The 26,822-nt window shown below is 42.5% G+C and overlaps 1 protein-coding gene across 1 annotated transcript in view; it reads left to right on the top strand.

Annotated features, from left to right (window-relative positions):
• CIP2A (cellular inhibitor of PP2A) overlaps window positions 1-26,822 on the top strand; it is a 62,341-nt gene that overhangs the window by 6,296 nt on the left and 29,223 nt on the right. The window contains exons 2-8 of the mRNA XM_053304971.1: window positions 8,975-9,122; window positions 10,506-10,618; window positions 12,427-12,521; window positions 15,242-15,338; window positions 16,955-17,077; window positions 19,130-19,275; window positions 24,351-24,426. Of these exons, the coding sequence (XP_053160946.1) occupies window positions 8,975-9,122; window positions 10,506-10,618; window positions 12,427-12,521; window positions 15,242-15,338; window positions 16,955-17,077; window positions 19,130-19,275; window positions 24,351-24,426 (798 nt within the window). The remainder of the gene's footprint in view (window positions 1-8,974; window positions 9,123-10,505; window positions 10,619-12,426; window positions 12,522-15,241; window positions 15,339-16,954; window positions 17,078-19,129; window positions 19,276-24,350; window positions 24,427-26,822) is intronic.

The raw sequence follows: 26,822 nt of genomic DNA, 5'->3' as shown, positions 1-26,822 counted from the left end.
ATCCTTTTAAAGGATTGATTACATTATAATTTATAATTTATGATCAATAATTGTAGCAGAATTTGGGTCCATATGCTTATCAGACCATGCTCCTGTAACTGCCTCTCAAATTTCAAATGTCCAACTTCATTCACCAATTTGGCATTTAAATCCAGTGTTACTAGACAAGCCACATATATCTAAAAGACTTCGTAATGTGATATTGAAATACTTGGAACAGAATGATAATATTGACACTTCTAAAACCGTTATTTGGGACACTGTGAAAGCTACTCTGAGAGGTGAGTGTATTGGAGAGCTTTTTATTTTTAAAAGAAAGAATGTGGAACAAATTAACACACTTTTTACCTGGATAGGAGATTTAGAAATATCTCATAAAGAAACTGGCTCTAGTAAAACTTATAAGAAACTTCTTCTCCAGGAGAGAAAAGAGCTGGAGGCTTTGGAATGCCAGAAAATAGCCACTGCAATAGCTTATACTAATCAGAAATTTTATGAACACGGAAACAGAAGCTCTAAGGTTCTGGCAAATAGATTTTTTTTAAGGCAAAATGAAAATGTATATACAGTTATTTAAAGATGCTAATGGCATTGGAGTTACCAATTCTAGTGAGATTTGTTGCTCCTTTGTTAAATTCTACTCAGAATTATATAGTTCAGATACTCCGGATATTAGAAATATTTATCAGTATCTAGATAACATAGGAATTCCTCGCTTGCATGATAGTAATAGAGATTCACAGAATTCACCTTTCATGACAGAGGAGTTGCAAGAAGTTATTAAAGGGCTGAAAAGTCATAAATTTCCAAGTCCAGTAAGTTTTACAGTCCTGAAATGTTTGGCGACATTTTGATTCTCAGACTTGTGGTCCTTTTAAACTCTACCTTAGAAGGCCACTTGATTCCTGACTCATGGAGATTTTCTAGACTATTACTGATTCCAAAAGCCAATAAAGATAAAGAACTAGTAGAATCATGCCCATCCATTGCCTTTCTTAATAAAAAAATTCAGATGTTTATGGCTTGTTTGGCGAGAAGGTTAAACACTTTTATAGCACAATATATAAACCCCAATCGGTCAGGTTATATTAAAGGGCTGTGGACCCAATTTGCCATATACTGAATTACAGTTTAGAAAAGAAAAACACAATATGTTATACTTACTTTAGATATATTTAAAGCCACTGACCAGCTACAGTAGCCTTTTTTGATTAAATTAGTAGAGTATTAATACAGGGTTTACCAATATTATTAAACAACTTTATTGTAAATCTTCTGCAAGAATTTGAATTAACTCTTGGGACTCTGAGCCCTTCAGTATAATGAGGGGTACAAAACAGGAATGCCCACTCTCTCCATTACTGTTCATACTTTCTATCGAATCCTTGGCCCAAGCTATTAGATGTAATCGGGTTATTAAAGGTCTCACTATTAATAATTTAGTTTATAGGCAGACAATATCACTTTAATTTTGTCAGCTCCTCAAAGGTCCATCTCAGCTATACAGGATGAACTGGAAAAAAATGATGCAGGTCCGAAAATAAATTTTATTAAGTCAGAGCTACTATGCTCCAGAATCTGTTCTAAATCTCAAGAATAATTTGCAAAATCTTTAGGGGTTCCTAAAATCTCAAAAACTATTTAATTGGGTTTTTATATATCTAAAAATATATCACAGCTTAAAATATTGAACTATACTCCAGTTATTAGTTTTATTAAAAGAAGAGTCATTGGGTTGGATAGCTGCTACAAAGATGTACTTAATTCCAAGATTGTTCCTACTACATGCTTTGACAATTAATCTGTCTATTTCTACCTTGAGTAGATGGCAAAAGGTTCTAATCTTGTTTATTCATGCCAGAAAAATGTTGAGATTTCGTAATAGTGTTTTATATACAAAAATACTCCAGGGTGGCATAGGAGTTCCTAATTTAGTTTCCTATTACTAGCCGACCCGCACAGAGCATCTGTGCTCTTTTTGGGGCCTGCTGTTTCCCCCCCGGCCCCACTCTCTCTTGACCCCCGCCCCCACCCTCTCTCCCCCTCCTGCCACAGCCAGGTCCTTCTTACTGCGGCGGCGGTGGGCCGAAAAGTTTCCCTCTTCCATATTTTGAATGGCCAGGCCATCCTGCAACCTCTGCCTCCCGTTTGCTCAGGCCGCCGCCGCTGCTGTCTCTCATACCTGGGACGGCCTGGCCTGGCCAGGCCATCTTGCAGCCTCCGCCTCCCTCTTGCTCAGGCCGCCGCCACCTCTCATACCTGGCCAGGCTGTCCTGCCACCTCCTGACAGGTCGGGCCGCTGCCCCTTCCATACATGGGACGGCCTGGTCTGGACAGGAGAGGCCATCCTGCTGCATCCACCTCCCAGCAGCCAGCTGAGGCCACCTCTTCTGGCCATTTTGCTTGCGGCCCGCCCTCACCGCCGCCATTTTTTCTGTCCCCTCAACTCTCGCTGGGCCCAGGAACTCTCGCAATGTCTCACGAGAGTTCCGCCGTCAAATCCAGCACACACACGCAAATCCAGTTGTTCTCCTCACCCATCCCACTGCCCAAACTACAAGCCCCAGGTGTACAAGCCTTGCCTCATAAGTTTGGTGTTCTAGGCCCCATGTCATTTTGGTTGCCCTCTTCTGCACCGTTTCCAGTTGTACAATGTCCTTCTTTAGGTGTGGTGATCAGAATTGTATGTAGTACTCCAAGTGTGGCCACACCATAGTTTTGTACAAGGGCATTATATTATTAGCAGTTTTATTTGTAATCCCCTTCCTAATGATCTCTAGCATGGAATTGGCCTTTTTCACAGCTGCCAAACATTGAGTCGATACTTTCAACAAGCTGTCCATCATGATCCCAAGAGCCCTCTACTGGCCAGTCACCGACAGCTCAGACCCCATCTCTGTATATGTGAAGTTGGGTGTTTTTGCCCCAATATGCATCAACACTGGCCAACCTTGAACTGCTTTTGCCATTTTTTTTTTGTCTACTCACCTAGTTTGGAGAGATCCTTTTGGAGCTCCTCACAATCTGTTTTGGATTTCGCTACCCTAACTGTTGGATGTTATCTGTAAATTTGGCCACCTCACTGCTTACCCTAACTTCTAGATGATTTATGAATAAATTAAAAAGCACTGGTCCCAGTACAGACCCCTGGGGGACCCCACTTCTTACTTCCCTCCATTGTGAAAACTCTCCATTTATCCCTACCCTCCTGTCCTGTCCTTCAACCTGTTATCCTGTCCTTCAGCCTGTTACCAATCTATACATGTACTTGCCCCCTTATCCCATGACTGCTAAGTTTCCTCAAGAGTCTTTGATGAGGAACTTTGTCAAAAGCTTTTTGGAAGTCCAGGTATACGGTGTAAACCGGATCACCTTGATCCACACACTTGTTGAGCCTCTCAAAGAACTCCAGAAGGCTAATGAGGCAAGATTTACCTTTGCTGAAGCCATTCTGGTTCTCTCTCAGCAGGGCCTGTTCATTTATTTATTTATTCGATTTTTATAGTGCCCTTCCAAAAATGGCTGAGAGCGGTTTACACAGAGAAATAACAAATAAATAAGATGGAACCCTGTCCCCAAAGGGCTCACGATCTAAAGAGAAACATAAGATAGATACCAGGAACAGTCACTGGAGATACTGTGCTGGGGGTGGATAGGGCCAGTTATTAGGGCCAGATAGGGTATTTAAGAGAGTGTCTTCTCCGCTATGAGCCCTACCACCCATTGAGGTCACTTGAGGAGGTCCGTCTCCAGTTGCCGCCAACTCGTTTGGTGGCTACGCAGAGATGGGCCTTCTCGGCTGCTGCCCCAAGATTGTGGAATGCGCTCCCTGCTGAGATATGATCCTCACCATCTCTGGCATTTTTCAAAAAACACCTGAAAACATATATCTTCAACCAGGCTTTCTCAGCTTTTTAAAACTTGTTTTTTAAATTCTTCTGATTATTTAATTGTTGTTTTATGATGTTTTTAATTGTTAATTATTCTTATGCTTTATAATTTTTGTTTTAATTATTAATTGATTTTAATGGTGTTTTTATGTAAACCCCCCTGAGCCTTATGGAAGGGCGGTATAAAAGTTTTAATAATAAATAATAAATAAATATTCTTTCCCTGCTAAATAAAGAGAATCACCACATTAAAAGGTGCTTCTTTGCCAAGTTAGCAAGGATATTTGTTTATTTGTCAATCACATTTTTATACCGCCTGATATGTACATTTCTAGGCGGTGTAAAAAAAATCTAAAATATTTAAAAGTTACAAATTTTTTATTTTATTTTATTTTACATTTTATATCCCGCTCTTCCTCCAAGGATCCCAGAGTGGTGTACTACATTCTTTAGTTTCTCTTTCACAACAACCCTGTGAAGTAGGTTAGGCTGAGAGAGAAGTGACTGGCCCAGAGTCACCCAGCAAGTATCATGGCTGAATGGGGATTTGAACTCGGGTCTCCCTGTTCCTTGTCCAGCACTCTGACCTCTACGCCACGCTGGCTATTAATTTAAATTCATAATATAAACAATACAATAAATTAGATATTTAAAATGTTTTTAAATTATTGAAATTAATTCTAATTAAAAGCTTTTATAAACAGGAGAGTCTTGAGGATCTTCCAGAAAACGAACAGAGAAGGAGATGCTCTTATTTCAATAGGGAGCAATTCCAAAGCCCTGGAGCAGCCACAGAGAAAGCCCGGTCTTGGATCGTCACAAAATGAGCTGGTGGCATCTGTAGCCAGACCTCTCCACAGGATCTTAACAGTCGGCAGTGTTTATGACAAAGGGGTTGCTCTCTTAAATAGCCTATCTATATATATATTTCTCCTGGGTGTGCCCAGGAGAAATGTGTCCCGGCAGCCCAGCTGATTGGCTGGGCTGTGGGGGCGCCTGATTGGTCCTGGCGCACCCAGGAGAACGGCGGCGGCCATGGCCGGGGAGCCAGGCGGGCCCAGCCGCGGAGTCGAGGCGGCGGGCCTGGCTGGGCCCGGCCGCAGAGGCGAGGTGGCGGGCCTGGCCGGGCCCGGCGGCACTCTTGGGCCCGGCTGCGGCGATGGGCCCGGGCGCGGCAGCAGCACTCTCGGGCCCGGGCGCGGCGGGGGCACCCTCGGGCCCGGGCGCGGCGGGGGCACCCTCGGGCCCGGGCGCGGCGGGGGCACCCTCGGGCCCGGGCGCGGCGGGGGCACCCTCGGGCCCGGGCGCGGCGGGGGCACCCTCGGGCCCGGGCGCGGCGGGGGCACCCTCGGGCCCGGGCGCGGCGGGGGCACCCTCGGGCCCGGGCGCGGCGGGGGCACCCTCGGGCCCGGGCGCGGCGGGGGCACCCTCGGGCCCGGGCGCGGCGGGGGCACCCTCGGGCCCGGGCGCGGCGGGGGCACCCTCGGGCCTGTCCGTGGAAGTAAGGCGGCGGGCCCGGCCGCACTAGAGGCACAGATGCTCTGTGCCCGGGCCCACTAGTAGCTTAAATAGCAGTTGGTAATAACCAGCACTTCGTATTTCACCCAGAAACATATTGGTAGCCAGTGCAGTTCTTTCAAAACTGGTGTCATGTTGTCCCTTTGTGTCCCAGAGACCAGTCTGACTGCCGCATTGTGTACCAGTTGTAGTTTCCAGAATACGTACAAAGTCAGCCCCATGTAGAGCGCATTACAGGTTACCATCATATGTACCACTGTTTTAAGGCCATTTGCCTCTAGAAATGGACGAAGCAGCCAAAGCTGATAAAAAGTGCTCCTGGCCACCGCCTCAACCTGAGAAACCTGGGATAGCTTTGGGTCCAGGAGCACTCCCAAGTTACACACCTGATCTTTCAGGAGGAGTGAAACCTCATCCTGAACAGGCAAATATAAACCTCTTGGGTCCTGTCCCACAACAGTCAGTCTTATTTGGGTTCAACTTCAGTTTGTTATCCCTCATCCAGGCCATTACTGCCTCTAGGCAGGCATTTAGGGAAGATATGCCATTTCTGATGAGGTCGGCATGGAGAAGTAGATCTGGGTGTCATCAGCATATTGATAACACCGAGCACCAAACCTGATGATCTCTCCCAGTGGTTTATGTAGATGAGCATTGGAGACAGTTTGGAGCCTTATGGAACTCCACACGTCACTTCTCGCTTAGCGGAACAGTAGTCTCCAAGTGACACCATTTGGAATCTGGAGCGGAACCACTGTCTTGGAGCGGAACCACTGTAAAACAATGCCACCCAATCCCACCACCCTCAGACGGTCCAGAAGGATTCCATGGTTGATTGTATCGAAAGCGACAGAGAGATCCAAAAGGATCAGCAGAGTCGTATGCCTTCTGTCGATAGCCAGTTGGAGATAATCATTCAGGCTGATCAAGGCAGTCTCAACCCCAGAGCCCACACACAAGCCAGTTTGAAATGGGTCTAGATATTCTACATCATCCAAAATTGCCTGGAGCTGAGAGGCCACTACCCACTCAACCAGCTTGTGCTTAACAACTCTTATACTTGAGAATGCTTTCTATCAGTTTGCCAGGAACGGAGGTTAAGCTAACCATCTTATGATTTACTGGATTTCCCCTGGATCCCTTTTTGAAAATCGATGTTGCATTGGCTACTTTCCATTTCTCCAGTACAGAGCCTGATTGTAGGGATAAGTTACATATTTTTGCAAGAGGTTGGCAATTTCGCACTTTAAGGACTCTTGGATGGATGCAATCTGGCCCTGGCAATTTGCTAGTTTTTAATATAGCTATATAATATAGTGCATAGCTGTATCGAAAAATCTGACCCATTTTATTTGTCTTTGGGTCAGGGCAATCCCAATGCTTTTTTTTTTTTAACCACACGGTCTGATTTCATTTTGTTTACAAATCAGGAAAATTTTGCCTATTCTCCACCTTTTGATCATATTAGTGTCTGGAAAGATGGTTAAATGAGGTTGTTTTGCAATTTAGTAGAAATTAGAGCTTAGGTGATTTTTAGAAAATATTTGTTATGCACAATGCTTGTCCTATTACAAACAATTGTTTTGTGTTATGCTTATTCAGTAAAATATAATTCAAATTAAAAAATGCATACATGATAGGTGACTGTTTCTTATGTGTTTATCCATTTGAAGGCAAACATTGCCTCAGTGCTCCTGTGAAACAAGGAAATAATTTGTATCTAATTGCAGAAAGGGAATGTAACTTAAGGAAAACAAGCGAGGAGCCAGTGTGGTGTAGTGGCTAGAGTGCTGGACTAGGACCGGGGAGACCTTAGTTCAAATCACCATTCAGCCATGAAACTAGCTGGGTGACTCTGGGCCAGTCACTTCTCTCTCAGCCTAACCTACTTCACAGGGTTGTTGTGAAAGAGAAACTCAAGTATGTAGTACACTGCTCTGGGCTCCTTGGAGGTAGAGCGGGATGTAAATGTAAAATAATAATAATAATAAAATCAAAGAAAGAGAGGAGTAAGGTGGCATTTGCCCAGAATTCATCTTTATGACCCAAACAAAGCAGCCCTAGAAAAGCAAAAGATTTGCATAAAATAGGGGTGTGATCCAGGCAGAATTAAGAACTGTTAAGGTAAGGGGTTTAGTGGGAGAAAGTTAAGAACATACTTAACGCTCTTACTGTAACCAACAGGATTTGCAAAACTTTGGCTGGATTGGGCTTTAAATTAGCCCTCGGGCCTCCCTATTGTTAAAAACAGATTAGCAGATAGGATGGCAGAAAATTTGCTCTCCAACATGAATGGGGTGGAGGTGGCAGGAAGTTTAGTGAAGACATAGACAAAGACCATTTAACTGTTTTCCTGCATATTTTATTTTATTTTTGTCACTTATGAAGGTCTGCATCTTTATCTGGGAGCCATGACTTTAGGTATAATCTACATAGCTAATGGAACTGACATGTTTCTAGATGTTATATATACATAGCATAACAAATAGCTGACTTCATTTATCAAAGAACAATTGTCGTCAATCTTGAGTTGGTTCTTGGTCACTTTATATGCGAATGGTTCTTTATGTGCTATTGTTTATATGAATAGGAAATCTTGCATGATATTTTCCAAACCACACAAGAATAAAGCCTCATACATGTTAGCAGGATTTGTGTAGCATCCCACAGATTTTTGTTCCCGAAGCCTAAAATAGATTTAGTTTCACTCAACTTCTGTGAACTCCCTAAAAGAAGGGACAAGTTCATGCAAGCATAGAGCTTAGGATCTGTATTTTGTGCCAGTCCCCTACTCTTCATTTGGTGCACTTTAGTTCTCATTTTTAGAGACTGCAAAATATGTCAGTGGCTGACATACTGGGCAACATTATGCACTTGGTGGAATGTAATGTCTGTGCAGTTACACAAGAGTAAAAATTATGCAATCAGAGTTGCACAAAAGTGAGGCCATTTTATATAATGGTTTCACTGTCTTACAACTCTGGTTGCACAATTTTTATGCTTGTACAGCTGCAATTTACAGGCACAACTTTACATTTTACCATGTGTGCAACTTTGCACAATGTGCTAGCCAGTATCCATTTCCACAGCATTTTAGGTTCCTTGTCATAGGCTTGCTGCAGGTTTAGATTTGGTTGCAATATATATGGATTTGGCACTCTAACTTGAGTCCAGAGTTCTATGTCAAAATTTGTGTCTTGTACACAAAAGCTCTTGTGAGCATAGGCAACAGTATGTGTCTTTAGGCCTGACCCTTCCACTGAAGTGAACAGTTGAGACTTTCTCTGGACAAAAGTGTGCCATCAAGTTGCTTTCGACTCTCAGCCACAGAGCCCTGTGGTTTTCTTTGGTAGAATACAGGAGGGGTTTACCATTGCCTCCTCCCATGCAGTATGAGATGATGCCTTTCAGAATCTTCCTATATCACTTCTGCCTGATATAATAGCAATCGGGATTCGAACCGGCAACCTTCTGCTTGTTAGTCAAGCACTTCCTTGCTGCGCCACTTAAGGTGGTGGTAAGCTTCAAGTAGTATCTATCTATTAAATATATTTTCCTTTTGCCAGGTTATCTCAGGACTGAAACTGACAAGATTGTTTGCATCAAACCAGATTTTACCAAGTGAATGTCTGAGCTGTTTGGTAGAACTCATTGAAGACCCAAATACAAGCCCTTTGTTAACCCAGAATGTGGTAGGCTTGCTCTCTCAGTTAGGTAAGCCCTGAAGTTATTTGATTTGAATATCCAACCTGCTTTGTAGCTGTGGGAGAATAGTGTATAACATCATTGGGTATGATTTTTAAAATATCTTTATATATATTTTGCTAAGGCATACCTGTGGCTAATTCCATGTGTGGCAGTGCTCACGAGAGTTCGGAGAGCTGCTGGATAGGGAAGAAAGGTGGGGGGGGGGGGAGGTGGCGGCAGCAGCAGCAGCAGCCATCCTGCCAGAGGGCCATGGAGATAATGGTGGCGGCGGGCAAACAGCGGCACTGGCAGGCAAAAGAAGGCGGGGCCTGGAGAAGGTGGCCAGCGGGTGGGAGAAGGCAGCCGGTGGGGAGAACTAGAAAGCGCAAGCCAGGCCGACTGGCAAGGGAAAGCAGACTGGGAGGGGGAGAACGGACTGGGGCTGCAGCAGGGGGGGGATGAAGATGGGGAGGAGAGACAGGGAGAACTAGGGGCACAGATGCTCTACGCTGGATCAGCTAGTATTCTATATTTTTTTCAGTTGACACACTGAAATACATTGTAGAAGAGCATTATCTACATTTTTGCGGATGGGGAAAACATTTTGTAAAAACTACAGGAAAGCTTTATTAAAGGGTTTTTGTGCAGAATGTGAAAACAACACTTTTGTGTCTTGCAAGAATATTAGGAATAGTAACACATACAAAATTATCATGGTGATCGAATGCTAGTACAGTTTTTATCTTTCAGTTTCATGCAGATAGGATAGACTTTGGGGGCAACCTGTAAAAGGGGAAGAAAAAAGACTGATCAAACCAGCTTTTTGTTTTAAGATCGAAATTAACTTGTCCTGAAAGTATAGTTGCTGAAATGCAGAAGCAACTGGAATGCTCTCCCAGTGGCTATTCACTCTTCGGTCTCCATCACAGCTTTTAGAAAGAGTGTAAAATCTTGGCTTTTTGCCCAGGCATTTATTTGATTCTCTGCTGCTGCTCTTTGTACTCTGTATTGCTTTTATGCTTTTGTTTTAAATTTTTAATCAGATTTATTTAATATTTTTCACTTAATATTTTAATTGTGTCTTTTTTTACCATCTTGTTTTTAAATTTTGCTGTAAACCGCCTTGGGGTTGTTTTAATGAAAGGCAGTATATAAATTTAACAATCAATCAATCAATCAATAATTTATTTTTCAGTCTACTGAACTATGTAGTCTTGTGTTCCAACATATGTATTCAACACTAAAAATGTGAGCCAAATAAGTTGTGTTTAAAATACAGTTGGTCATGGAGAACGACAGTAGAATACTGTCCTTGCTGATTTTTCTAATGTCCTTTGTGATTCTAAACATGTTGCATCTGGTATTAATGAACTCTCAGTTCTTTTAATAACATGTATGTTTACATATTAGTTCTGGACAATGAGACTAGAGAAGCCCTTCAGAATACTTACAATCTGAGTAGTGTTCTGTCAGGTGTGATTCATCGGAGTTCTGTCAATCTTCTCGATCCAGTATTAATACAGGTAGGAAAATGGAATGCTTAAGACAATGGTGGCTTTAGGCTAGGACAAATGGGGCAACTGCTCAGGGTCCCATGGTTTAACACCTCCCCCACCCCACCCCAAAATCCTGTACATTTCTTAATGGGTGAAGAGTTGTTAACGGGCTTTAACGACTCCTAACAGAAAAAACTTTATTTCTTACAATTTGTTTTGCATTCATAAGAGGTAATGTTCTTCCTCCCATTTCTTAAATAGATAAAATACCATACTGTAGTTATAGATAAAATGTTGGTTCTTAATAATGTTTTCTCTGGTAGATTTCAAGAGAAAATGTATTCCTGTGGCCATGTGGAGGACTGTCTCTAGGGGTGTGTGACACCCAAGGCAAATTGGAGTGGGAAGAGTTCCTTAACATTTGTGTATAATTAAATATATCCTCCGACTTACCACCTAGATCAGAGGCCTACAAGTCCCAGAGTCCCTTAGTTCACACAACCTTTTCTGTGCACTTGAAAAAGTAAACAGGGCAGCCATTTGGCTGAGGGGAAAGGGGTCTGCTGTTGCTAAATGTACAGGCCCCAGGAGATTATATGTAAGTTAATGAGAGACTTATAAATTTAAGGCTATCGGATATTTATGCCCCGTGGGATCTTGTTATAAAAATTGTTTCAGAATTCTGGACACTTCTAGATTAGTGCTAAGTTTCCTTAATAACAATCACTTCATATTAAATACATGCATCATGGTATTTCTTTACTGACATGTGAGTTTAAAAAAGTATGTTAAGTGCCTCTTTACATGACATAAGAAGTTCCCTTTTGATTTCAGCCTCCGCTCTCTACCAGTGAAAACTGATCTTCTCCTGGCTCAGGCAGCCTAGTCCTCTAAGCCATGCCTCTCCACTCCATACTTTTATCTATATTTTAATTGCAACTTCATGTATAGAGTTAAGTGGGTTTTTTAAAGCCTGATTTCCTTTCATATGTTTAAGGGATCCCATATGACTTTTACGCTTGTGGTCCCCAAAACCCTATGGCCTCTGCTGCTTAACACTTTTATGTAGCTGAAATTGTTCTTGCAAAGCTCACTTATTTTTGTTAACATGCTCCTTTTATTCTGTGATGGAATAAAAGCAGTATACATGGGATTGTCAAATGGTCTCCCCTCAAGGCACTGACCAGAGTCAGGCCTACTTACCTTCAGCAAGTTTGCTGCATCAGGGGTCTAGATATGCTGAAAGGCTACTATATTGACTAAAGTAATGTAGACTGTCAGCCATTGCAAAGATTTCAAATAGGTATGATGTGCACAAATAATTTCATACCAGTTTTGACTTAAACAGAAAGTATTTCTTGAGTGCTTAGATTTACATTTTACAGTCATGGCACAATAGTTTTTGCTTTGTGTTCTTTGTGGTATGAAATAATGGCTTGGAACTAATCTCAGTCACATAAAGACTGCTTTTCCAGGCTTCACTAAAATCAAAACTGATTGGCTAAGTGAGAAAATAGCTTTGTTTTAACTCAAACAAGCATTCTTATTCTTAACCATTATATTTTATGTTTTCACATTACTTGAGTAGTTTAATATCCCACGATTGCTAGTTTGTTTTTTAAGCAGAACAAAAATAAGTTAATCATCATCATATTATAATTTTAGTACAGTCCTGAAATAAGTACATCATTAAGTTTCAGATCTGAAAATAGAAACAGTTTTCAGGTAGATAAATATTTGTTAATGTCTTAAACATGAAGTAATTGTTTCTTTTTAGTTATGATGTGCTTGTGGAATATTGGATATAAATGATTTGTTTCCTTTTCCTTTTCCAGAGTATTCAGCTGCTACAAAAATTAACCTACAATGCAAGAGTATTCCATGCTAGTGCCAATACTGATGAATTAATTTCATTTCTTATGCATCGTATGTAAGTACCTTAGGAGTAATTATTTAAGCAATTAAGGCAGCAATTCTATACATACTCACTAGGGAGTGAATTCCATTGAAACATGCACAGGATTGCTCTGTAGGACTACAGTTTTAAATGTGCTTCATAAGCTCCATTGAACACAGTGGGATTTAATAGGAATGTCTCTTGAATCTCACATAGCACTTTTAGTAATTTCTGACTGTTGTGCAGCTGAAGTACAAGCCAAAGATCAACAAGTGCTGTTACCATCCTCATATGATAGGTTAAGTTGTACCGGTTGGATGTCTGCCTTTCATGCAACTGTTAAAAATCCTGGGCCCTCTGGCCTTTTCAAGGAACTCAGCAGCCCCTTCTGCTTATGAGGTACATGGTTGGAGGATTGTGAAAGCCAGTTAGGAACTCTGAGGGCTAGCAGTTCTTAGGTAAACTGAAGGGCCACTGTCAAACAAGAGGCAGGAACATTACTACTGTTAAGCAGTTGAGGCCTATGTGGTATAATGGAACAGACCCTATCTACCTCAGAGTTAAATCATTCAAGTGTACTAATGGTTGCCCTTTATTTTCAAGAGATTGTACCTGTCCTGACAGAAATTATTCTCAGCTGTTAAAAGTGAAAGGCAAAAAGAGCAAGAAACGGGCACTTCTTCTCCCCCTGCCCCCGCCATATGCACAGTTGCTCCCTGTTTTTAAGATGGGGCAGGGGAAAAAATCAAATAATACAATATTGGAGGATAATAAACATGTTATAAATTTTTCTAACACTGAAATGGTCCTGACAAACATGGATTTTTCACTGAACAACCTTTATTTTCTCACTGCATCTACCCAAGCTTTCTGTCGTTTCTTCTCTATAGGGATGTGCACAAATATGCTTTCCTGGGTGCTTTTTGTTGTGCTTTTGCCCAGTGGCACTATGTACCACTTATACCTTCTGTGCTTTTCAAAATCATGGTTGTGTTTGGTCAGATTACTGCAGGAAAGTTTACTTTCCATACTTGGAATGACCAGACCTCAAAGAAAAAGAGCAGTGATGATGTCACAGTAGAGCCAACATGCCTGCTGTCTGTTTTGGGTGTGTGGCCAACTAAACATTTCAAGCCTTGGTTTCAGCTGCATATGAGCAGATCTCAGCAAAACAAAATAACAGGTAACAGATTTCAGCCAAAAAAACAGAACAGGTGACTGATTATTGGTGAGAACTGAAGAATACATTTTTAGGAGATGTCCCCATTCTGAGGAAACATACCTAGGATTGTCCTGCACTCTGTGTAATTTCTAGTAGTTCAGTTAATTCATTATTGAATGATCTGATTTTGCACTACCAGTTCCTGCCATGTTTTATTTAAAGAATGAGATATACATCTTTCATCACATTCTCAGGCAATCTTCTATGCAGACCCAGATTTGTAGAGACAGAACTACATTGGATACTGTCAGACCATTCAGTGAGCCATTACAAATAAACTAAAATAATAGAGAATAACCCCCTTATCAGCTTTTTGTTTTAGCTGTGCAAAAAAGGTTTGTGGCTGAAGCTGACCCAGCAGCTGGCAGTGCCTTGTGAAGAAGGCAACACTGCATAAGGATCCCAGAAATGAGACCTATTTTGTTTTCCATTTGCTACTTAACTATTCTCATGTGAACATAGTAATGCTGGTGCAGTGGTTAACATTGGTACAGGTGTTCCAACTTGGGCTGAGCTTCCACAGTGATTGATAGAACATAACCCTCAAATCTGTTTTAAGAGCATGTTCAGGCCAGTAGGGATGTGCACAAACCGAGATGCAGCATTGGAGGGATAGGGATGTGCATGGTCTGTTGTGCGGCCAGTTCAGCAGAGGGTTACCTTTAAGGAGCAGGGAGGGTGCCACCTGCGCTGTGTTTCCCCTGCTGGCGCTCTCTCTAAAATCACTGATGTGGGGTGTCAGTGTGCCCCCGGTCAGTGTCAAACCGGAAGTGCCCGGCACGCATACATCGGGCACTTCTGGCCAAACACCAGTTCATGCATGTCCCTACTGGGGTGTGAGCAACAACCACAACCTTTAAAAAGGAGTGGAGCAGGTCCTTACCTGCTCTCCGCCACTTCATGAGCTTCCTGCTATGACGGCGCTCTCCCCTCCCATAGAACCTGTGTGTGGTGCTGGCACGCACATGGGGTGCTGCTCACTGCTCTCCCTCCCCCCCCCCAAACCAGTTTGGACCTTATCTGAACCGGTTTGGCACTGAACATCCCTATAGGCCAGATTGGCCATGTATCAGTTTGAAGAACAAAATACATAGGACTTGTGGGCTTTTGCTAGAAATGATAAATATTAGTCATTCTCGCTGGCTTAATAAGGGTTTCTCTTTGAGAACTTTGTCCCACCACCTACCTGCTTGTAAAAATTATCCTGGTAACCCATAGCTATATATGAATGGGACAGTTAAGTTTTCTTTAGTTAGAGTGGTTTTTGTGTTGTGTATGTTGGTGCATGTTCTTTTCTGCCCTAAGTCGTTGGATTTTACACTGAGCTACACAAAGCTCATGGCATATGGTCAATTCACATATCATCTATGGATCAGTCTATTGAATTTTGTAGCAAGGAGAAAGTTTCTCTGAGTATTATGAGAATAGTTGTTAAGTTGAAAAAATGTTTATCCAAGGAAGGAAATGCTAAATTCTGGTAAACTTGCTTAACAATTTAAAGCAATTTGCTTGTTCTGGGCTTTTATTTTAGTCAGTCCACAGAAGATGAGTTAACAATACCATGCCTAGGACTTATGGCAAATCTGTGTCGGCACAATCTATCAGTTCAAGCGCATCTCAAATCATTGGTAAGAAGCTTCCTTATTGAAGTCTTTTTTTGATAGAAGAATAGCTTATTCTTTTAGCTTTTGAAGGCTGAGGGCTGGTTCATAAGACTGAAGAAACCATGGTTTGGTCAGCAAGCAGTGCAAACAGAGTCCACATGCTCCTTTTCTCCTTACCTCCTTAACTCCATTGTGAAGCTGTGATGTTTCAATTCTGGCTTGTTAAAATCATGGCAGCAGCAGCACATGAAATAAGCGGGAAAGGGGAGGAGGGAGCACATGGGCTGGGTTTGTATTCCTTATCAATAAACCATAGTTTATCAGTCATGAACTAAGACTTAGTGGTGTTAGTGAGCAAGTGGGGACTGATTTTCTTGTGTTGAATTTGTGTAGCAGCATGAACATAAATGTTGCCTTCAAAGCACACTGAAGAAACTGGAATTTGGAAGACATGGGTTCATTAATTTGAGGCACTTTTACTCTTTATTTACCATTTGTGTTAAGTTGTAAAGCCATCTTATCTCTTCTTCATCTACATTTAATGATGTGGCAATGAAATATCATGTTAGTGCAACTAGATCTTTGGTTTCATTAAGCCAACACAAAAAAGAAACATGTTATTGAAAGAGAATTCTCTGCAGCACCTTTGAATAGAACTCTTGGTTTTGGTCCTTATAACAAACCAGACCTGATTTTGGCAAAACATCTTATAGTTAGAAATGTTTTTTATGGGTTTTAATTTGTGTGTCTCCATGAATTACGTTTCTAATAGTTTGTGTCAACCAAATTAAGCTGAAATAATTAAATTATCTCCTACTGAAAATCTGCTAAGCAATACATAAGTGTATGCGAAAAATGTGTGCAGTAGGGATTTTTACTAGATTTACTGGACAGCAACATCCCCTCAAACTATCTCAAATAGAGTTTTAAGCTTCCTCCTTTAAACAGCTTTTTGTGGGATGCATTGTGGGAAGTGTACTAAAAGGTTTTCTTGTATAAATCCCTTTGCTTGAAGCCATTGTGCTTAACTACACTGTCAAAATATATGGCAGTAGCACAGACCTTTACACTAAAACTGGCACAAGGGTTGCACTCCTGCCCAAATGTGTGTGAATCTTACTGATCTCGGTATAAAGTATAAACCTGATCTTGAAATATAAACTTGTATTCTCTTACACTTTCTCTAAGGCCTCAAATATCTCCTTGCATCTGTTGTTTTTTAGCCTACCCCCGATGGGGGTATTTTTTTGTTAATCTCCCATGTTTTTCAAGATGATGGCAACCCAAAATATAGGCAATACCCCTTTATAATTAATGTGCTGACAGTCAGACACAAAACAAATTCACTGTACCTGGGAGGAGGGTCACCAGGTTAAAAGAATTGGAAGGTAGGCTACACCAATTCTACTTAGAACTGCTTGCTTACTGCCTTACCTTCTGCAATGGGTGTTGGTAAAACAAAAGCAAAATTACATGATAATGTATGAAATTACATTACTGTAATGTTTTTAGTACTGGAGAATATCTTCTGTTATTATTCCAGTGAAACAGTACTGCATAGATTGTATTGACTTATGCTGTAGAAGTTATTCTCAAATGCAAATTTTCCTAGGGATGTGTTTTCTCTCTCTTTGTACTAGACTAACGTGAAGGGTTTCTATCGTACCCTGATCAGTTTCTTGGCCAACAGTAGCCTAACAATGGTTGTATTTGCACTTTCAATATTATCAAGTCTTACGTTAAATGAAGAAGTTGGAGAAAAGGTAAGGCTGTGTGTTTTAAAACAAGCCCTAATTTAGGTGTATCAGTTTTTCAGATAAGAATAGCTGTGGCAGGATGTTGAATTAAACCACTATCCTGTACAAGACAAATGTTGTGGGTCAGTTATACATTGTGTCTTTCTTACAACCCTTTTAAATAATATTACTACCATATTAATATTTGTCTGAGACCTGAGACTTTGGCTTGGGGCAGTATACAAATATGTTAAATAAATACATAATAAATAAATATTTCAGGTTTATAGATTTGCACTGACATGGTTGGACGTAGGATGATTTCATTCATTCATTTCATTTCATTCATTCATTACTCCTATAAACCACCCTATCCAAAGGCTCTGGGCAGTGTACAACCCAGAAAAGTTAATGGTTGCAAATGCCTCTCTGAGGGAGGGCAGGATGCCTCCTTGTCTTAAGGAGGCTATGATTAGACCTTATCTGAAGAAACCTGCATTGGACCCCTCAGAACTGGCTAATTATAGACCTATATCTAATCTTCCTTGGTTGGGCAAGGTGATTGAACCAAGTGGTGGCTTCTCAGCTTCAAGTAGTTTTGTATGACACAGATTATCTAGACTGATCTCAAACTGACTTTTGAGTGGGCTATGGGGTTGAGACTGCCTTGGTCGGCCTGATGGATAATCTCCAATTGGCTATTTGACAGAAGGAGTGTGATTCTGCTGATACTTTTGGAGCTCTCGGTGGCATTTAATACCATTGACCATGGGATCCTTCCGGGTCGCTTGAGGGAGGTGGATTGGGTGGCACTGTTTTACAGTGGTTCCGTTCCTACCTCTGGCAGATTCCAGATGGTGTTGCTTAGAGACTGTTATTCTGCAAAGCGTGAGCTAATGTGTGGAGTTCCACAATGCTCCAATGCTTTTTAACATCTACATGAAACTTCTGGGAGAGATCATCAGGAGGTTTGGTGTAGGGTGTTATCACCACCCTGAGCCATTTTTGGAAGGGCGGTATATAAACCAAATTAAATAAATAAATATGCTGATGACACCCAAATCTATTTTTCCATACCAGCTTCATCAGGAAATGGCATGACACCCACCCCCAAATGCCTGCCAGGGAGGTGGTAATGGGCTGGATGAGGGATAACTAACTGAAGTTGAAACCAAATAAGACGGAGGTACTGGCTATAGGGGGTCAGAACCCTAGAGATGGTTTAGATCTGCCTGTTCTGGATAGGGTTACGCTCACCCTGAAAGATTAGGTATGTAGTCTGGGAGTGCTCCTGGATCCCAAGGTCCCTGGTTTCTCAGGCTGAGGCAGTGTCCAGGAGTGCTTTTTATCAGCTTCAGCTGATATACCAGTCCATTTCTGGATACGTCCATTTCTGGAGTTAAGTGACCTTAAAACAGTGGTACATATGCTAGTAACCTCCAGGCTTGACTACTGAAATGCACTCTACATGTGGCTACCTTTGTACATAGTCCAGAAACTATAATTGGTACAGAATGTGGCAACCAGATTGGTTTCTGGGTCAACCCAAAGGGACCATATACCACCAATTTTGAGAATTGCAGTGGCTGCCAATATGTTTCTGAATGAAATACATAGTGCTAGTTTTTGCCTATAAAGCCCTCAACGGCTTGGGTCCAGGGCAATTAAGAAAGTGCCTTCTCTGTCATCAACCCTGTCACCTATTAAGATCATTTGGAGAGATCTGGTTATGGTTGCCACGGGCTTATTTGGTGTTGACTCAGGACCGGGCCTTTTCTGTGGCTGCCCCAGGCCTCTGGAATTAGTTCCCTGCTGAAATAAGAGCATCTCCTTCTCTGCTTGCTTTTAGGAAGACCCTCAAGATGTACCTGTTTTCCCAGGCTTTTAACTGAAATTCTAATTTTAATCTGCTTTTATCACCTGAGATTGGTTTTACCTGTTATTAACTTTAACTGTTTTATATTGTTTTTATATTGGTTCTGTTTTAACTTTGTAAACTACCTGCAGAAGTCTATATCAGGTGGCATAGAAATATGATTAAATAAATAAATAATAAATAAATCAGATGTGTTTGTTTAGCTTTTCCATTCGAGAAACATTCATCAGACTTTCCAGTTAATATTCAACATTCTTGTGAACGGTGATGGAACACTAACAAGAAAGTATTCTGTTGATCTGCTCATGGATCTCCTGAAGAATCCCAAGATTTCGGACTATCTTACCAAGTATGACTTAAATAAGCCTACCTATAAATATTATTTTTCAAGATCTCCAGTGTACTCCTTAAGTTTTGTTACATTTTTACATATATCTGTCCTAATCTCAGTATTTTGCCATATTTTCCCCAGCCTTTTCTTTTAAGTCTTGGCTTTGCCTGTGACCAAGCATGCAGTTACTTGTATCTTACAATCCTTCCTTTAGCCCTAAGCAGATTTTCCAGGCTACATGTGGTGAGGGATCCATGACCATCCTATCCCCAGTGTCTGCACATTGAACAGTCATGTACACAGGGATCAGCACCTGCAGAGCCCATGATGTGTAGCTCCTGACTGCTTCATCAGTAAACTCTGATTATGTCATGTACAGAATGTACTGTTAGTGCCTACATGCATTTGGCTTTGTACATACAGAACCCTAGGCAAACATGATATCCTAGTAGGCAGATCGTGTGGGTGGAGGTAACTTGATTCCAATTACCTCATCATATGTAGTCTTTACTATGCTTAATCTTCCAGTACTGCTACAAACTGTCATGTTTAACTGGAATTGTCTTTTTAAAGTAATATTAAGAATAGCTCTGGACAGTGGAATTTTCATCCAGATCCCAGACACTTGTTTGGTGGTTCCTACTAGCAATACTGATGATAAATCCTGTTTGTCATTTTACAGATTTACAGTTTGTTTTCCTCTCTCTGTTGGAGCTCATCAGAGAGGGTTGTTCACTGAGCATGCTCGACTCAGGACTGGATCACATGACATCAACCCTCCACTATTCTAGATCAGAACTACTGCGGTACCCTCTCCACCCCTATTCCACAAAGTGATGTGCGCTGAACGGCAACACCTAGCATCTTCCAAACCTATTGGCAATGTTCCTAAAAAACACTATTCCTTACCACAGGAGGTCATGTCTCTTTTAGCAGCCCCAAAAATAGATTTCCCAGTAGCCCAATTGGTATCTGACTCAATCCTTAATACTGAGGGCCAAGAACAGCTAGGAAGACAGGAAGTGTGACTCACTTCTGAAAAAAGTGACCACCACCAACTCCACCTTTGCTCGTGCCTCTGTGCTCTGGGCCAAAGAACATCTAGTCTTGGTTCCTCCTGAGAACACCAAACTCCATCAGGGCACCAACAAGATGGCAAAATCAGCTGCCCTCATGGCAGACTCCAGCCTAGACCTAGACTGTATTCAACAGTCTTCAAGAGCTGTAGTCGCAGGAGTGGCAATATGCAGATCCCTTTGGCTCAAAAGTTGGAATGTGGACCCTAAGTTCAAGCTCGCCCAGACCTCGGCCCCCTTTTCTGGCACCAACCTCTTTGGTCTGGCCCTAGATCCTATCCTTGTCGAAGCTAGAGACAAGAAGAAAGCCATGCCCTCCAACCGCAAGGATTCTTGCAGATTTTTTGACCCCCTAAACCAGTCCTTCTGTCGCAATAGACAATTCCATGCCCAGTCATCTATGCAATACCATGAACCCCAACCCCCAAACACCAGAGGTTTTGGCAGAACACAGTGGTGTCGGAGATTTAGAGGGAACTTTCCCCGTGGGCAGCAGGCTGCTGGAATTTGCCACAACCTGGATGTCCACGTCCAACGACAGATGGGTCATTGGCACAGTGTCCAATGGCTACTCCCTCGACCTCAACTCTATTCTCTCCAGTGTTTTCTCCCGTCTCCACACTCCAACAATCCAGCCAAACACCTTCGGATGATCCAAGCAGTTCACCATCTTCTCCAAATTCAAACAACAGAATGTGTTACATCTAAGCAATAATTTCAAGGCATGTACTCCATCTTATTTCTTGTCCCCAAGGAGGATGGTTCCTGGAGAGCAGTCCTAGATTTAAAATTCTTCAATTGGTTTATCCGAAAGAAGAAGATCAAGATGGAATCCCTCCACGCTATCAAGGAGACCATTCACCCAGGAGACTATCTTGTGTCAATAGACCTCTCCGAAGCCTATCTTCACATCCCCATCAGGCCAGAACACAGAGTCTTCCTGCGTTTCTCATACGACAGTCACCACTTCCAATACCGTGTCCTACCGTTCGGGCTCGCTTCAGCTCCCTGTGTCTTGGGAGTCATGATGGTACTCATAGCTCACCTCCACCTCCAGGGGGTGCACATCCATCACTATCTAGACGACCTACTCATCTGGTCACCCTCCCTCCATCAGGCCCTGGAGGATGTTCGCAACACACTTTAATGCCTCAAGGATCATGAGTTCGTAGTGAACTTAGAGAAGAGTTACCTCACTCCTTACCAGTTGCTCATCCACTTGGGAGCCCTTTTCAACATAACTCAGGACTCTCTACCACCAGAAAGGAGGGAAAAGATCATCTCCCAGTTGCGCCCTCTGGTCCACCATTGCTCAGCGGACGTCATGGACCTTGCCTAGACCTTGGGATCCATGATGGGTGGCACACAATACAAATCCCTGATGCTAGAATCCAGCCTTCTCTTCCATTGGGTGGAGACCAATCTGATGTCCGTAGCTACGGAACATCTCAGAGGAACGGAAAACATCCAAGCAGATTGGCTCAGTCGACAGTCCCTCAATCCTGTTGGAGTGGTCCCTACACCCCAACGTCTTCCTACAGATTGTTCAGATCTTCAGATGCTCCCAAGTAGACCTCTTTGCATCCCCTACCAACCATCTCCTCCCTTGCTTCTTCACAAGGTTCCACTCCCCTTGGGCAGAATCAATGGAGGCCTTAACATCACTGTGGCCAAGGACTCTACTGTATGCCTTCCCCACCATGGCAATAATCACCTCAGGAAGATAGTACAAGAACAGGCAGAGGGAATCCTCATTGTTCCCCATTGGCCTCGCAGACCTTGGTTTCCCAGCCTTCTCGATCTATTAGTCAGACCCCCTGGCAACTACTCAATTGCCTAGATCTACTCTCCCAAGGTCCTCTTCTCCATCCAGACCCAGGGTGGCTATAGCTCTTTGCTTGGAGATTGAACATGCAAAATTAGATTCCCAAGGCTATACCAAGGCGGTACAAAACACCATCCTGGCCTTTCTAAGACACTCCACAAACAGGGTCTACAAGGCTACCTGGGCTGCCTTTCTCCGCTGGTCACGCACCAATCACAAGGATCCATTGTTTGCTGGCGTTCCAGAAGTGCTCATCTTCCTTCAAGCCGGTTTGGACCTACATCTCTGACCCAATACTTTGAGACATCAAGCAAGCTTCAGCACTTGCATCAGTACTAGATATCTCCCTCATTTCTACGGGTGCCTCTTCTCTCCACCCACATATTTCAAGGTTTCTCAGGGGAGCTGCCAATGTAGCGCTTCCTCCAGTTCAGTGTTGCCCATCCTGGAACCTTAACAAGGTTTTGAATGCCCTGACCAAATCCCCTTTCGAACCTCTCTTTTCTATCCTCCTGAAGACCTTATCCTTCAAGGTGCTATTCCTTGTAGCCATTACATCCGCCTGTAGAGTGTCCGAGCTAGGTGCTCTCTCCGTACATAAATAACTGTGTACTTTCCACTCTGATTGCATTAACCTTGGACTTGATCCTACCTTCCTTCCTAAGATAAACTCTAACTTTCATAGGTCACAGGAGATCGTTCACCCTTCACCATCCCACCCCAGGGAAAGACTCTGGCATAACCTCGACGTGCACAGGGTCTTACACATTTATATTAGACACACCAAGGACCTTCACAAGTCTGAATTCGTTTTTGTTTCATTTCATCCATCTATGCTAGGCAACAGGGTCTCCAAGACCACCCTCTCGGGTTGGATCAAGTCCTACATCCTCCTTGCCTACGGGTCACTTAACCTTCCTCTGCCAGGAGGTATAACAGCACATTCCACCAGAAGCGCAGCCACATCTGCGGCCTTCTCTGTACACTCTACACTTCCAGAGACTTGCCAAGCGGCCACATGGTCCTCAATTTCTCTGTTCATCCGACACTACAAGATCTCCTCCTCTACCCCCCAGGTGGCCTTTGGCCGCATGGTCCTTCAACGAGTAGTCTAATACATCCTTCCCTTCCTGTATATTCTACTTTGCTTGGGCAAGTCCCTCTCTGATGAGCTTCTACACAGGGGGAAAAGGAACATTGGCTTACCATGAAGGGTTCTTTTTCCCTGTGTTCAGAGCTCATCAGCCCTACCCGGATGCATAGCCTGCATTCGCTTTCTGCTTAGGAGGGAACATATTTGTTTGTACTGATTTTCGCCTCTTTGATGGGGGAGACTGCTTTCAGGGTCACAGTATTCAGGTCTTTTTTCTCTTCTTATTTTCGGTGTACACATATATCTGTCACTTGTTTTTACTCAAGATGCTCTGTTTTCTCTTTTCCTTGTCTATCCAAGCTGTTTCCTTAATACAAATCTACCTAGCTCAGCTCTCTCCAATTGACTTTCCACACTCATCACTACAGCCCTGGAACTGGGGTTGGGAGGCGGCTTCCGGCAGGAAACTACGTCATGTGATCCAGTCCTTTCTCAAGCATGCTCAGTGTACAACCCTCTCTGATGAGCTCTGAACACAGGGAAAAAGAACCCTTCACGGTAAGCCAATGTTCCTTTCTGAAACGTTATATTTAGGATTGTTTAATCTATATAATAGGCCAATTAAATTTCTTAATTAAAACTTATAACCTTCAGTCCAGACATGACCAAGCAGAGCAACACTTATGAAAGAAATTTTTCTTGTCTTCCCCTTCCCACTACAGCCTCCTCTAAAAACACCTGCAGAGGGTTGAGGCAGCATTAGGAATAATGTAGAAAGTGACCAAGGGGGCGGGGGGGGGGGCGGGCTGCGCACTGGGAGAGAATCTACCACTTGGGCACAGCTGCCGGCAGCACATTCCACACCATTGTTGACAATTCTCAGACACTCTAGAGAGGTTTTTAGGAGGACTTGGGGGCTGCAGTGGGGAGGAGGGTCAAGGTCTCTTTTGTGATGTTATTCTGATCACACATGTGCGTGTAAACCATTCCTTTCAAACTAGAAATAAGTTATGCTTCCTGGAATTTTTTAGGGAATCCTTTAAGTACTTTTAGCAAATGAAGAGATTAATTTTATTTTATCCTCTCCACAATAACATAGGTATGAACATTTTACATCCTGCCTCAGCCAGGTGTTGGGCCTCCTTCATGGAAGGGATCCAGATTCTTCAGCAAAGGTACTTTATAGATAAACTGAATAATGATATACCCTGATAGAGTAAGTAAGACATAGTGAGCATTCTATCATCAGTTCCAGCAATTAAATTCAGACATTTAATAAATAAATACTATGCCATGTTTTGGAATGTGGTGAAATGCCTAGATAAACTAATGGTCTGATTCATTATAAGACAGCTTCATATTTTCATGTGGATTAAACATAGTAATAATTGTGGATTGTTTTGCTGTCTACCTTTTTAATAAACCACTTAGATAAATTGTAAACTAAATAGTCGGCTATATGATTCTAAGAGAGCAAATCTTATATCTGTCTTTCACATATCTGGATCGAGATCAGATGAGATCCATAAGTATGGGGTTCTTCACCTGCACAGGAACCTAGCAGTAGAAATCCCCCAGCTTGTCAAGGGATCCAAGCCCTGCCTCCACACCTACAGTGTGCTATTTAAAGGTGGGCTACGTGCCATGTTCCTCAGTTCTTTTCCGACCGCCATTGTGTTTGGACCTCGGTTCTGTCACTCCTCATCAGATTAGTTCTTCAGCGTTTATTGCTAATTTAGTGAGTTCATCTTTTTAAAAAAAAAAAAAAAAGACCGCTTCTTCGGTTATTTTTGACTTGTTTCTGGTTACCGGACAACGTTGGCGTTTTTGACCTTTGGAACGGACTTTGACATATTACCTATCGATATGGCTGAGGAGAAGCGGAGTTTTAAGAGGTGTGAAGGCAGCAAGGCTAAACCCCCCTCAAAAGACCTCCATGATTTGTGTCTAATTTGCCTAGGAGAGGAGACAACGTTTCTACATGTAAGATCTGTCTCTCCTTTTCAAAACAAACTCAAGAATTGGGCACTTTGGCTTCGCGCCATGATCTATGATGAAGTGTTAAATCCCTTGACCCCAGGCGAGCCCCTCCTATCAACATTGACTTCAAAAACACCACCGAAAACACCCTCGACATCGCAGTCACCCAAGCCTTCGACACTGATGTTGTTCGCGACAGCTACAACTTTCGGAGCCCTAAGCCACCATCTGGTGCAGGCTCAACACCAAAGCCCTTGAAGTCAAAGACTAAACAACTGGCTTTGGATGCTAATCCTTTGACTCCAAAGCCCAAGAAGGCTAAGACTATCGATCTGACTAGAAAACGCACACCATCTCTGTCTGACCTACAGCAGCTGACTTCAAAATAGCCACCAGTGTCGAAGTCAAAGACTGCCCTCGATATCGACTCATCGAGATCTTCTCCAATGTCGAAGAAGTCACCAGATCCCTCGATGTTGACAGAGCCTCTTGATGCTGACCGCCCACTGACACCTACATGGTCGGCATCGAGGGCTTGTTCACCGTCTCTGGCTCCAGCGCCGATTGCCTCTTCAGTACTTTCAACACCAACGGATCGTCATCCTGGCACTCCAACACCAATGACCCCAACTCAACGTTTTCCGCCTGCATTGTCGACTCTGCATACACCGGTACTGTTGGCATCGAGGCAGGTCTCACCTTGATGTCAGATGCCAATGCTGACTTTCAGTGTAGACGAAGAGGAATCAGATAGAGGTGCCGTTCTCGATCCAGCCGCTGCACGCACACTATTATCAATCCTGGATTCATCCTCTAGTATCATCCCCATCCACATCTACATTCAAGGGGTTTCTTCCATCAAGCTCCAACAGATCTTGCCTGTGCTCATCTGCACCACCTGTGAATCATCCTTCGTCTAATACTCTGTCGGCTGTTCATCTGGAGGGTCCATCAGTTTGGCATTCATGTGGTTTTGCCCATTCTTTGGCAGTGGGATCTGCTCTTCCTATGGCATCTATGGCAGTATTTCTCAACCTTTTTGGCGTCAAGGACTGCTAAATTCTTTGTGCGGAGTTTCAAGGACCGCTACATTGCTGGTTATTAAATCAATTAATTAAATCAAAGTGAAATTAATTAAAATACATTTAATCAAAATTTAACTTTTGAAGTTCTGGCAGGCCAATATTAATTTAAATTAAAAATTATAATAAATATAATAAAATCTGTACAAAATACATAACAATAAAATGCATTGTTCTTTAAATAAAATGCTTTCTCTCCCTGCCGCTTCCTGCCCTCCCTTCTGCCCCAATCGATCAACCTTTATTATGGTCAGAGACTAGCATAAAATTACATGTAAAATGGGGGTACTGAAAGGACTAATAATGTATATGAATTAAAAGTTACATGTTAGAAAGTACAGGGGGATCAAGGTGATTGAGTATATGATCATACATATCATAAAAAGGCTAAAATTAAAACTGATTGCATTTAAAAAGAGTTAAAATAGTTAAAAGTGATTACATATATGTTAATACTAAAACTACTAAAAGTAATAGGGATAAAATAATACTATAGAAATTGTATAAAA

Source organism: Hemicordylus capensis, chromosome 3 (assembly GCF_027244095.1).
Source record: "Hemicordylus capensis ecotype Gifberg chromosome 3, rHemCap1.1.pri, whole genome shotgun sequence".
NCBI classification, from domain to species: Eukaryota; Metazoa; Chordata; class Lepidosauria; order Squamata; family Cordylidae; genus Hemicordylus; species Hemicordylus capensis.
The sequence above is the reverse complement of the archived record's forward strand: the minus strand, read 5'-3'. Positions and strand labels throughout refer to the sequence as shown.